The sequence below is a fragment of the Strix aluco genome, chromosome 5, assembly GCF_031877795.1.
Source record: "Strix aluco isolate bStrAlu1 chromosome 5, bStrAlu1.hap1, whole genome shotgun sequence".
NCBI classification, from domain to species: Eukaryota; Metazoa; Chordata; class Aves; order Strigiformes; family Strigidae; genus Strix; species Strix aluco.
Genome location: NC_133935.1, coordinates 78,559,787 through 78,574,261, shown reverse-complemented (window position 1 = coordinate 78,574,261; position 14,475 = coordinate 78,559,787). Strand labels below are relative to the sequence as shown.

At 37.9% G+C, this 14,475-nt stretch overlaps 1 protein-coding gene across 1 annotated transcript in view; it reads left to right on the top strand.

Moving 5' to 3' along the window:
- PCLO (piccolo presynaptic cytomatrix protein) overlaps positions 1-14,475 on the top strand; it is a 382,367-nt gene that overhangs the window by 282,417 nt on the left and 85,475 nt on the right. Inside the window, exons 11-13 of the mRNA XM_074827920.1 lie at positions 8,159-8,267; positions 8,868-8,935; positions 10,386-10,597. Coding sequence (XP_074684021.1) covers positions 8,159-8,267; positions 8,868-8,935; positions 10,386-10,597 — 389 coding nt within the window. The remainder of the gene's footprint in view (positions 1-8,158; positions 8,268-8,867; positions 8,936-10,385; positions 10,598-14,475) is intronic.

Sequence of the window (14,475 nt, the reverse complement as noted above, 5' to 3'; positions counted from 1 at the left end):
ATAAATACATCCAGATCATCACTTGTTGCCCTAACATAGTTCAAACTCAAGGATGATCTACAGAATTGTGTGCCAATATATATAGAAATCTGAAGGCAGACTAAATTAGAGAAGTGTTTAGAAGTGGGTTGATAAGTGCAGCTGTACCAATCAGTGATGTGGTGATTAGCTGCCTGTAAATGCCAAGAACACCACAAATACAAGGTTTATTTTCTTTGGCTGTACTTTTATAATTGCTATTTCATAGTAGCAGCATAACAGCCATGAGGCATAGGCAGGTCCGTGATGTCATTTCTACTTGGTTAATGACATATCCCTTTTTAAGAATTCTGAGTGTTGTCTATACAATAATTATTGTAATAATGGAAAATATTCAGCCTGGGTGCAACTGATGAATGTGAGAGGAAGTTAAGGTGTCTACAAAAAATAATGAGTTTTGGTTTGATTCATGCCCAGCAGTACAGAGAAATACATGAACACGTTGACTTTCATCAACCTATTTTTAACCATCAGATTTAGAAATAAAAGAAAAATAACAGGAGAACGCAGACCATAAAGTAATTTAGTGTTGAATGTCAGACTGCAAGTTGATATTGTTTCTCCTTGTTCTGAGTGCACATTTAACTTTTATAGCTCTTTCTGGGATTTCAAAGTAATGTTTCTGAATTTTAATTCTTCTATGAAATAGAAAGACTAACATTCACATTCTACTGATTGAAGCTGCTAGCCTAGAGAGTCCAATTTTCTTTTCCTCTGTGAGCACTGGACCAGTGAAAAATGCAACTCAAACTGACACATTTATTTTGCTTAAGAAAAAACAATACAAACTATGAAGAAGCAGAGAATAAATCCCAGCAATCTGTGTGTAAAACTATGGTGTAACCAAAACCAGAGGCAGTTTTTAAATTCCAGTAGGAGAACATGTCTGAGACTCTAGAAAATGGAAAATAGTAGTTTTTATACATGTGTAGTCTGATTTTTTGGAAGTAATTAGAAACACTTAATGACACAGCAAACAACAGTTTTCCCACTTCTCAGGCACCTTGGATATACTGAATAGGAGACTCTGCAGTATAACAGTGTATGCAAAGTGACTAAGATTATAATAGTGTACATTGTGTTACAGATGGGAATGAAAGTCAAGAGATGTTCAGTGGCTTAGTTTAGTATTTCTGTATTTGAAGCAACTATGTTGGGACTCATATTCAGAGAAATAAAATCCTTCAATGATTTTCAGATTCCTTTTAATCTCAACTTTAATCATGCAGCCAGTTTATGTCTTACAGATGCATCTGAAGAGGGCAGAAAATGTGGAAAATAATGGAAGATGGGTGGAAATTGAGATATATATTGTGTCTTCCAGTTGACAGTCAGAAACTCTAATACCAAGACCTATTCTGTCTGCATATTTTGTAATTTGTTTTCTGCTTTTTTATCAATAAAAATGTTACATATGCAACCACATTCATTTAAACAGTACAGCTTTATCACCCAGGTAGTGGACTGAAGGAGAGTAGGAGCTCCTCAGATATATATATATATAACCTTGCAATATCCTTATGAAGCAAAGAAATATTTCTGCCCTTGATCGTTATTAAGGAAGCAGACATAAAAAAAGAAATGATACAAGTATGTCTAGGATAGATGTGGGGCTAGACGCTATAGCCTTTTGAAATCCAGGCCATACCCAAACCCCAAAGACATTATCAACACGTTAGTTATTTTGCTCTGTTTCCCCTTCTTTCAGTTGCTTTTTCATACTATTTAGTCAGCTTCTCTCTCAAAGACTGTAGGATATAGGAACAAACCCTCTCCAACCAGCTCTATGTGAAGTCATGGGATCTAAATAATTGATAAATGCATGATTCCATGGAGTAAGTGAAAATAAAAGTGTTCAAGATCTTAGTGCAAAGCCAAGGACTTGCCAGTTGCAGAGAAGGAAGCTAGAAGAAGCTTTTCTGGGTCTAAGATGAGATATTCTGAAGCACCAGCATAGGGTATTTGCAACTTTGCTACATTGTTTCTGTGGATAAATACATCATTTAAGTTTTCAAGTCAAACAGCTTCCCTGGTATGAAATTCACTTCAGAGAAATAGTCATTTATCTGGTATTGTCCTGCAGTGTGCGTTTCTCCTGAAAACTCTTCTGAATATGAAAACACAATATCATAAATAGTCCAAGGCTGTGGCTCTAATTCACTCCTACTACTGGCATTTGAGGGAAACTGTCATTTATATAAAATTTCTAAACTCTGTGTCACTCCTAGTGTACACAAATACAGAGCAAAGTTTGGTCCAAATCTATTGTACAGTCAGTATCTAATAATTTGATTTTTTTAAAAAGCATTTACATCAGTGTATTGCATTAGTGCAAGTCAGGAGTAAAGCTAATGGAATTCCTAAAACTAGTGTTAAGTAGAAAGAGAACCAGTGTCTGGGTCTGTGGCAGGGACTGTTCATGGCCACAGTCCTTGAACAACATCTCTGAAGAAACAGTTCTCAAACTATTGGCCGTGAACATGGATTGTACATGCACTAAAGAGATCCACTCCTGAAATGCTTGTAGGTTAACACATTTGACACAACTATATCATCTAATCTTTACTGTTAACCATTAAAAGCAACAATTTTAGTGTCAAGGGTTCTGTATCACCATAGCATAGCAAATTCAGTGGGAAGAAATACTTTGAAAATTAAGGGTATTTTGTTATTTGTTGGATCAATACCATAGTTGGTAGTATTTTTTGATCAATCTCTGTAACTCTGTCTTAGATATCTTTTCTTTGTCATAACTCCTAAAAAAGGCAATAATACAATGATTCACTTTATCAGCTCTCAGATCTTTCTCAGGGGTGAGCTGCATTTTGCACTTCTTGATTGAGCAGCTATAAAACATTTCACAAGACTGAACCGGGAGCAATACCAACAGAGTCCTTGCTATTATATAAGCTTTTTTTTCCTAACAGCTAATCCACATATAGAATCATAGAATCAATCATAGAATGGTTTGGGTTGGAAGGGACCTTAAAGATCATCTAGTGCCAATCTCCCTGCCATTGGCAGGGACACCTTCCACTAGACCAAGTTTCTCAAAGCCCCGTCCAACCTGGTCTTGAACACTTCCAGGGAGGGGGCAGCCACAACTTCTCTGGGAAACCTGTGCCAGTGCCTCACCACCCTCACAGTGAAGAATTCCTTCTTAATGTCTAATCTAAATCTACCCTCTTTCAGTTTAAAAGCTTTACTCCTCATCCTATCACTACACTCCCTGATAAAGAGTCCCTCCCCACCTTTCCTGTAGGTCCCCTTTAAGTACTGGAAGGATGCTATAAAGTCTCCCTGGAGCCTTCTCTTCTCTAGGCTAAACAACCCCCCAACTCTCTTAGTGTGTCCTCATAGGAGAGTTACTCCAGCCCCCTGATCATCTTCATGGCCTTCTCTGGACCCGCTCAAGCAGGTCCATGTCCTTCTTATGCTGGGTGCCCCAGAGCTGGACACAGTAGTCCAGGTGGGGTCTCACAAGAGTGGAGTAGAGGAGGAGAATCACCTCCCTTGACCTGCTGGCCACACTTCTCTTGATGCAGCCCAGGATACTGTTGGCTTTCTGGGCTGCGAGCACACATTGCTGGCTTATAGTCAGCTTTCCATCCATTGCTACTCCCAATTCCTTCTCCATAGGGCTGCTCTCAATCCACTCATTGCCCAGCCTGTATTTGTGCATGGGATTGCCTCGGCCCATGTGCAGGACCTTGCACTTGGCCTTGTTGAACTTCATGAGGTTTGCATGGGCCCACCTCTCAAGCCTGTCCAGGTCCCTCTGGACAGCATCCCATTCCTCCAGTGTGTCAACCACACCACACATCTTGGTGTCATCGACTAATTTGCTGAGGGTGCACTCAATTCCACTGTCCCATATTGCCAACAAAGATGTTAGTGCCAGTCCCCATACTGACCCCTGAGGAAAGCCACTCATTACTGCTCTCCACTTGAACTGCTGTTGACTGCAACTCTTTGAGTGCGACCATCCAGCCAAATCCTTATCCACTGAGTGGTCCATCATTCAAAAGCATGTCTCGCCAATTTGGAGGCAAGAATGTCACTAAATGAGGTTTATAAATCTAAATAGTCAGTAATTAGAGGGCTTAGTTGTTTAACATGAGCTAAATTATCAGCAGATTACCAGTTCACACCATGTGGTCTGTCCAGGCAAGTTTCACTAGGCGAGCTCCTCATATTTGGAGACAGGTTTATTCAAGCTCCTGAGAATTTGTACATGGTGTAAACTCAAGTCTGGCCCTAGGTTTGAATCCAAACTCATCTTTTTTCCACATTATTAAAACTTTCTACCCAAAAAATTATCTTCCCCAAAATTTCACGGATCTTCCAGGATCAACAAAGCATGCTGAATGCTCCCCAGGGACCCCAGGTAATTATTTCAAGTACTTTAATCCCTGGGCTAATCGAAGCTATTTCTTAATAGTCCCTGACTCCCCACTGTTAAAAGCAGATTTGAAGTTTCACCAGTACTTAGCTTCCATTTCACAAGCTGTCAAATGACTAATCAAAATGTCAGAAAAAGGAAATCAGTTCTGCAGTTCTCAAGTTTTATTTTTATCAGCTAACAGATATTTGGCCTACTCATGCCTAAACAAAAATAATAAATGTTAACACTTTACTGGTTGCTAAAACGAGCCTGGTAACCTTGAACAGCATTAAGATGTGTGTGTTAAGTATGGCAATATAATGCAATGCAATAAAATTCCACCCTCTCTTTCCCGTGAGGGTTTTGGTGAAACATGGGCCCTTCCTCACTTCTGCAGTGTGAGCACTGACCCTCCCTTCAGGAGCAAGCTCTTAGTTTAACCACTGAGAGCAACAACTATAGAAAATACAGGAGATTTTGAGATATTTATTTGGTACTTATAAAGAAGAACACAATGGCTATACTGTGTCAGAGGAAAGGTACACTTAGATTTTGATAACATCTCCAACTGTGGCCAGTAACAGATGCATATGGAAGAATATAGGAACACAATTCTCTCTTTCAATACAGTAGGACTGTAGCATGTATTTTTAAGGGAAAGGATGGTATTAATCTAACTAAATGTGGATATCTCCATGGCAGTTACTAATGTATGAGATTCCCTCTCTGGAATATTAATTTTGTAATCAGTAGAAAATTATAAACTTCTTCTGATTTCAGGTTCTAAATATCACATAATGTAGATACCAAAAAGACTGAGCAAATCATGTGTGTCAGCACACTTAGTGGAACAGGGAGGAGGTCTTGATATATAAAGCTGATCTGCTGACTGTGGGAGATGATATTGCTAAAAATAAGTTGTTGTTCACCATCAATGCAGGATGTAGCCATCCCAATAAAAATAAAATAAAATAAAAAGCTGCTAGAAGAAATTATGGATTCCATTACCAGGGCAATTACTAGTTCTTCCTCAGTCAGCAGAGTTGTCATGGAGCAATGTAAGTTTTCTCATCTTCCTGTTTGTTTTTTGTCTACTAAATGTGATTTGAAGCATACAGAGTTTTGGCAATGTGAATAATATGTCCTGACTACCAAAGACCAGTTACAGAATATGATTGGGTTTTAGGCAAAAAAGTTTTTTATCACAAGTCTCCTGTGACTTCTTGATACTTTTTTTCTCTTTTTATTGATTAGACTCACATTCCTCCTAAAGGTTTTCTTTGTAACATTATTTTTTTTCCAGCAAAAGGTATTTAGCAGTTACTCCTTAAGAAAAAAGAAATCAGTTTCTTGCCTAAAAATTTTTCTTAGACCCCAAGTCTATCAGTCAGATCAATTAAGTCATGTTTAAATTGCTTTGACTTTAAACAGTCATGAATCCACAAGGCAGCCAATAAAAAGAAAATACCCCTATACTGACAGCTTAAATGGACCTCTGAGCCAAGGCTGTTAAGATTCATTTTCCTTTCAGTTTGATTCTTTGTTCATGTGTGCTTGGCCTTACTGACCAAGTGAGTGACTGCAGGGCCATTGCAGTGGTGAAACTCTCACCAGTGGAAATGAGACTTGATTTCCAAATCCCAGCACTGCAGTGGTACTCAGCTAGGCTCTTACTGCTGGTCTTTTAAATTAAAACAAGTCGTTGATGATAGCCTTACTGCTCCCCTGGTGAATTTTCTTCTGAAGCCATGCAAGCATGATGTGATATACCTAGGATGGTAGTTGGATGCATTTTGTCAACAAAGCTCTTTTTTTTACAAAAGGAATGTAACCACTTTCTCAAATATCTAAAACTTTCCAGTTTTATTCTTGTTCATTGCCAATAGATATAAGTGGTGGCTTGTGTTGTCTTACTCAAGAGGTTCGTACTGTTGCACTCAATATCCTATGCCATGATAGCATTATGAAAGCCCACACTGATAGGAAAACAAAAATAACTTCATTTCCTTCCTTTCTAGAAGCATTCTAAAGACAAAGTGCATGCTGTTATATTTGTACGGCAGAAAATCAAGGGGAGCTACGTTTATTAATAATTACTGCTGCTTTATTCCAAAGGAACAGAGCTTAAAACCAGATCTGCTCTAACAAGCAAAAGCAAGATAATGGTTTTGAATGATGACTGGTAAATGAAAGGGGCTGTATTTAAGGAAAAGACAAATCTATTCTGGCAGTAAGCAGCTGACTTTACTGCCTTCTGAGCACCACTTTTTAGTCATTCTGCACAGTTTGTATTTCTGTAGATTTCTTCAAACAAAATGATAAATTCTTAATGACAAAAGTTATGAGCAAATCTGATATTTCAAATCCTAATTCATGGAATCCTATGGAAAAATTGTAATATAAAGTTATAGTCTTTATTTCTCATATTCTTTCATTGTCATATAATTTCATCTGCTTTATTCCATCATATTTTATTTAGCGACATGTTTTCCTATGAGTGTATCTCCACATTTCACTTCATTATTTTTCCCATTTGTTATATGCAACAGCACAGGATTTTGAAATAAAAATATGACCCAGATGAAGACTTGGTTTTATCTGTGTAAGTGGTAGCAAGCTAAGTGTTTGTGGTTTTCCTTGCTGTGTGGATGATGTGTTTTTCAGATGGTTTGTAATACATTGCTTTTAGTGGACTATTAAGAATTCAGTATCTTGTCCCATTAAGCAATTTTTTCTGTTAGAGCCTGAGGCTTGGATTTTGACATTTGTACATTAAGTGAGAAGTTAATCTCTTTAGAGTCATCCTTATGACTAACTACTTCAAAACATGAATGTAGTTCTCAGAACCTGAGTGGTAACTCCCAGATGTGAATCTACAGTTTGTTTTTTGTAAGCATTTTACTGAACCAAAATATTTCTCATCTGACTATACCTTACATGATTTATAGAGGGATTGACTCTCCAAATACTGAGCATAAAACTTCCTTATAGCAATACCTTGCTCCATACGGAGTCTCCTGGCTCAGTCCTGGGACACTTGGAAGACACAACAGATTAGATCAGTATTCAATATTTTTCAGCCTGGTTATCATACCTCTGTTCCTATCTTCCACAATGCACTATGTTCAGCTGTTTTGTCACTTTTTCATAAGAAAAGGTATGGAAGAAAAATTTAAACCTGAATATTTCCAGGCTGATGTTTGAAATGTGGAGGTACATTTTTAATTTAAAATCAGTTAGCCCAACTGCCTTCATCTTGTATTTTCTTAAGTGACAAAGTAGAGAAAATGTATTTGAATTACTGTATCACATTCACAAATTTAGTCCCATTTTGTGGCTCAGCTTATTAACAGCAAGGAACAGTTATCTTCCAAGACCATGGCTGGCCAGGAAATGTCTGATAATGTTGTGGTTTCCTGCCATGTTGGTAGGTGTGCATGTCTTTGATATTGAAAAAGTTTTTCAATATCCTGCAACTCAGATTGTGGAGAGTGCATGTATAGTTTGAATCAGAAAGGAATGAATCTCCTGTCTTGCTTCAACAGGTAAGTTACAGCTCATGGGACAATAACATTCGACAGTCTAATCTGTGTGAAGTGAAAGGGCTTTGCTAATGTAGTGTGCCATTTAAACAACATTCACTGAATGTCACATCAAATCTTCTTGTCAAAGCAGTCTATCTGTTGCCTTTGTCAAAATCTGAGCACTGGACCTCATGCTGTTTTGCCTTCTTAGGAATGCAGGTGCTGGAATGGAATAGCATCCCCTTGACTGGGAAAACTTATGAAGAAGTCCAGAGCATTATTATTCAACAGAGTGGGGAAGCAGAAATATGTGTAAGACTGTGAGTTTTTCCCCATCTTTCTGTTTCCATTTTTTTTGGCTTTTCATGGCTTTTTTTTTTTTTTTTTAATTTACAGTTGTTAAGGTGGAACCTTTGTTAGCACAAAGCATCAATGTAATAATTAGCAAGAGTTCACTGTGAGTGCGGGAGGTCTGTTCGTTCTTTTTTTCTTCCTAAGGTCATAAGGAAAGATGAACTGAGGCATATATTGGTAATTATGTTTTATTAACAATGATATCTCCATTGTCAGGCCACAATCTCCGCTCATTGGTACACATAGAGTTCACTGAATTTACTGGGGTTAGAAAAAGATAGTAATTTAGCACTAACTTGACTTTTACTGAAATCTGTATCCTTTAGATGAAAGTCATTTAAGCATCATGAGAAATGTATAAACTTGCATTCGATCCACTGAAGATTTCACCTTAAAAGAAACTTCTCAGCTCTTGAACAGCATTGCAAATATGTATCAGCTAAGAAGGGGCCATGCTTGGGAGCTGCTTTCTGTCATGAACCACTATTCATTTATCTACTTAATACAATAATGAGGGTATGAAGAAAGAGTTTCTTTTGTCTCAGGCTTCTCATTCCTTTCTTTAGGGACCTGAACATGCTCTCAGACTCTGAGAATCCCCAGCACCTGGAGCTGCATGAGCCTATAAAGGCAGGTGAGCGACAAGCTGTTGCTTTGCTATTGTAGGACCAGATAGCAGCTGAAAATTGGATGTGATATAAGCTAGGATGTTAGCATTGTAAGCTCAGGTGTTACAGCCCAAATCTTGCCATGCCAGAAAGGAGACCACACCTTATATACAAAGCCAAGCATTTATTGTTGGTTATTATTATTAGCCCAGTGCAACCCATAGTGACACAGTCTATGCTATCTAATTAATATAAAGAAAATCTCAATAACAATATGGCAGCTAATGTTTGTTATCCAGGGGAAACCTCCCACTAGCTACCCCTTCATCTATACATGCCACAGAAAACTGTGGCATAATAGTTCCCCTTCGGCAACTTCTGTGGGCCCTGCAGACAGAGCTTTCACTTCAGGGGCATTGCAGCGAGTCAACAAGTGTCCTGAGGAGTTTGCTGGGAGAGTGTGATGTTTGTGGTGAGAGCTTTTGACTGCTCCTTGCTGGGATGTGGATGATGTTGTAATTCCTTCCTCTTTGCTTCAGGATCTGCTTGGGGCCTTTTTTATGTTTTCTAGCATGTCTCATGCTTTCCTCACCAGTCAGTAGCTCTGCATTGGCATTGCACGCGACTTGACCGGATATCGTACACTCTACACGTGATTTATTCTCGTTCATTGTTTCTTCTGTTGCCTCTAAAATTTATTTTGCCCAGCTCCTGAGTTTGCATCACTGTCAGTAACTGACCAGCCAGTCGCTGCTATCCCTGGGGCCTCAGCTATCATCCCGCGCCCAGAGCTTGCAGCCCTCTGCTGTCAACCCTGTGCTCCTATAAGCTGCATTAGTAATCTGGAGTCAGAAATACTTAATTTTACACAGTGCAATTATTGTTGTGCCTCACATAGGTGTGTGTAATAAGGAGAGATGAATCATGGCTTTTACTCTTCATTTGTTTTCATTTTATTCTGCTTTGATTAATTGGCTGTGCTAAAGTTTTGAGCTCCTTTTCTCTTTATTTTTGTATAAATTATCTCAGGACCAGAATTCAGTTTTATTGAATGTCCAGTTGATTAAAAAAAAGTTGAGATTAGAGCTTGTTACAACAAAGTTCAGATACTTGGTGAAACTGGACCAGTTCTAAACAGTGCAAGTTAGCACAGGTCAGTCTTTAAAACTGTAATTTGCTCTGGTATGATTCAGCATGATCAGCAAGGCCTGTTTTTCTTCAGCTAGAGAACCTTCTCAGAAAGCTTGTGAGATGAGTAACACTAGTTGAAAGCATGTTGAGTAGAAAGATTGTGATTGGGATGTTGATGTTGTGGGGGAGACATCTATTTTTTATAGGTTTCCATTTTGCATCTTCAAAGTATACAAGAAGATTATATGAAAATTTGTTTAAAAATCATTGTCCTGGTGTACCATGGCAAGATGGGTTTGAGTGTGCTAGCAATTATCAATATAAAGCTCTCTTACTTTAATCCAGTAGATAAAGCGAAGTCCCCAGGGGTTGATCCCAAGCAGCTGGCTGCAGAGCTCCAAAAGGTTTCTCTACAGCAGTCGCCTCTGGTTGCTTCCTCAGGAGTGGAGAAAGGATCTCATGTTCACTCTGGAACCACTTCTGCCACCTCCAGCGCTGTTCCCAGCCCTGGTCAGCCTGGTTCTCCCTCAGTGAGCAAAAAGCGGCACAGCAGCAAGGTAAGAAAGTTCTCAGTTATGCAGCAATAACATTTTGATGACAAGAAGAAACTGCCTATTTATCTTCTTTAGTGTGGCAAGAAATCACAACACATATTGATGAATTAATTTCCATGACAGTGATGAGTATTACTGTTAAGATATAAAATTTGGGCACAAGGAAAAGAGATTATGTAATTTATTGAAGGTCATAAAAGATTGGACCCTCTCTGAAAATAGATTTCTCAATATTATTGGTTTTAAACAAAATAATTGCCCTTTTCATTCTTCATTGCAGTTGCTTTTTAAGTGCATCCTACATGATGGTGAGGTACTAGTTCCACAGGAGAAGCTGCTATTACTAAGACCATGATTTCACTCTCTGTGCTAAGCTACTGTTTGAAGTGTTACAAGCTATGAATATTCATAGCAATATTAAGCATTTCTCTGAAAACCAGGGAAAGAATGAAAAATAAATTTACCATCAAAATGTATTTTGTCACTAGCTAATTCCTGTGAACTTGTAAAGCATAATTTCTCATGTTCTTTGCCACGTCCTGTCCATTTCTCAACTGAACTTCTTTCTCCTTGTGCGCCCACCTGCACACCTGGAAAGGGCAGAGTGGGAATTTAGTAGCATTTTTTCACAGTTGACACTAAAAACTAGATCATAAAGTCATATGTCACATTTTTGCCCTTTGTGTCAAAAAAGTTAACACCTGAAGTGAAAAGCAATCCTGCGAAGACTGCATTTGCTTAAGCAATTTGCAAGATAAAAAGCTGATTGCTATCCAGAATACCCAGCTTCTCACTGTCTTACTATTGACAGCAAAGCTTCACATTGCAAATAAGGTGCTTTCTAGGTACTTATTTCTCTGTATCTTTATTCCTTCTTGGGACTGTCAGGTTCCTACTGCATTACTGTTATGTTTGTATTTTTGTGCTGTTGAAGCTGTAACTGTGATTTGAACTACAAATGCGTTAGGTACTGTACAAACCAAAACCAGCAAATGATTCCTGCTGATTTCAGATAGCTCTTCAATACGCTTACATAACTTTCATGTGAGAGGAAACACAAAAATCTTTTTCATCCAGCAATTTAGCAAAAAGTCTAAATATATTTATTGATCAGTTTGTTTTGGATAGTAATTCTCTTGCCACAATTCCCATAGATTTTTATGAACTAATTCAGGTCTATGATGCACTATTTAAATCCATATTTCAAGATTTACTGCACTTAACTTCAGGGATCTGGCAGAATTGCCTAATCATCAGATGAATAGTTGGTTTCATTACACGTTACTTGGGATATTGTATACATCTACTTATGAACTAGTTTGATATGTGCTTTATGTTTACCTGTGAGAATAATGCACTTCTGAAGTACAACTCGTGAGACTGGATGAAACCTGCCATTGAAGTGCATGCACTTCATGGAAAGGAGAGGGTGGGGCTCTTAGTGAAGATGTCACTATCTACACTGAAAGCTCTCTCATTTGGTTAGATGAATCACACCTAAATTCACTGCATAGTGTATGGAGATCCATAAATCCTTGATGTGCAGTCTCTCCTGGAGAGACCTCTCCTCTCTGTCCACATGAGAAGACTGGGTTCCCAGCTTTGGCACTGTAGCAGGTCACCTAAAGTTACATGCATAAATTTCATTTCCTGCTTCACAGAAGATTTAGTAATCTTTTATGAAAATTCAGCTGGAGGCTTATAAAAATGAAACAAAAAATTACTAAAACTAATGCCTTTACGTAAGGGATGCAAATGTCAAAAATAGTCAGGTAAATATTTAAAACATTCTTTGATAATTTCTGAAAATAATGTTGAGAGGCATTTCTTTCATAACAACCATAGCTCTTGTTGACTTGAATAGTTTCTGTTCATTGACTTCAGGCCAAGTTTATAATGATGTTGAGCGCTGTTAGAAAAGAAAGCTACTGCTCATCCTTTCTGGAAAGGCTCTTTGCCTTGGTCTGACAGCATTTCTAGGCAGGCTGCAACCTTGCCAAAGTATCATGACAGACTAAGTATCCAAACTACCTAGATATTGGTTTTGCAACTGTTCTTATTTTTAGAAAGTAATTTTTTTTTAAAGCTTTTTGTATAGAATCTACACTCCAGAAATGTTGTAGGAGCTTCTTTGATATTCTGTAGTGCTGATTCTCTCCTACTTAATGCTTTGTCCCATTACTACAGAGAGTGACTGTATAGCATCAGAACCAAGTTTCACAACATGGTAATCACAACCTTCTCCAGCAGGTGTGATGGCACCTGGCACTGGCTCTTACACAGGGTGTGTGAGTGTGTGCAGGAAGTATCAAAAGAAATTAGAACAAAATTGGATTAACCATCACAGGAGAGAGTTAACCTTCAGGAGCTTTGAGCTGACTATATCCTGTGCAGACCTGTTTCTTTTATAATGTAAATGCATGATCATTCTATGGTGCAGATTACATCATGATATAAATGCCTTATAGAAACATTTAGTTGTCTTTATATCTTGAAGAATATGTTGTTTTTCTAAACCCTCAGATCCTTTAGCTCCTAGAGAAGTCAGCAGTGAAATATTTTTCCTTCTTTTCAAATTAATCCTCACCGAGGCCCTGACAAGGAAAGATACTTATTTGCATCTCTGCCTTTTAGTCCAGATACAACTTCAAAGTTGGCCTAACTGTGGGTGTTAGACCAGATGACTGAGAGGTCTCTTTCAGCCTAAAATATTCATGTTTCTTTGAAATATTTGGGTAGCTCTTAATGGTCAGTTTTAAATCAGCTAACATCAGAGAACAAATAAAATATTTAATATGCTGGGTCACAGCCTTGTAATTGAATACAGAGATTTAACAATGATATAGAAACATAAAAATGAACATTTATTTTTGCAGACAAGTAGATGTACAACTAAGTAATCCATGTTATTTTGTTGCATTGTTGGTATTGTCAGTACTAGTACAAACTGAGGTCAGAACTATTAAAGTATAATTAAATCCATTTGTAGAGGTAAAGTATGAGAAATGTAAGCCATTTAAGCCCTAATTTGAAAGGTTGCATGATGCTGAGGTAAGTCTCTGTCTTTGACAAAGAGAATGAAATTCTCTCTTTGAATATTCTTTCAAGGACCAAGCAAGTTTTAGGAGTAGTTTGCTATCAATTTAAAATATTTAAGATTCAGAACATTTTATAAACTAATGATGACCTATTTTAGCTGTTAGAGGGATTACACTTCTTTAAAACTTTGTAAGGTGCCAAGAAAAGCTGATTTTAAAATTTTCCATGAGAATTATCTTTGAGAGGCACATGCATTTCCAGAAAAATAAACTTTTTTTCTGAAAAAGCTTGTGTTCATAAAGAAACACATTTAGAAGGAAAGGTAAAGCATGTAAAACAAACACAAATAAGGCAATGCAAGACAGTGAATATAACTATATAACAGGCAGGTCTGGGCTGGTTTTCTCCTGTGTTTTCATTGTGGTAGTGTTTGGCTGGGATTTTTCTGGTTAGTTCCGGTCTGAAGATCTGAGTGATTGAGGGAGTGTTTCTTCATCACAAACCTGAAAAGGGTAGTACATCACCCTAACTTCATGCTCTGGTCCGGGAGATGTGGGCACTGTTTTGACCTAATTTAAAACAATTCATATCCAAAATCCTGAGAAAATCTTTAAGGGTTTGTTGGAGGGTAGGGCAGCACAAAAGAGACAGATGGGTTTTACTCTTCTCAGAAAGTGAAAGAAATCCTAATTACACAGAATAATATGTCAGGTTGCTGGTCACATCTGGAAAAGCAGGAAAAGATGACTTCCAGATCAGTCTTCAGAGAACAGTAAGTTTGTCCTTGTTTGCATCCTTTGTTTTCTGCTGCATCAACCAAGGAAACAGATGTGGAGAGAATG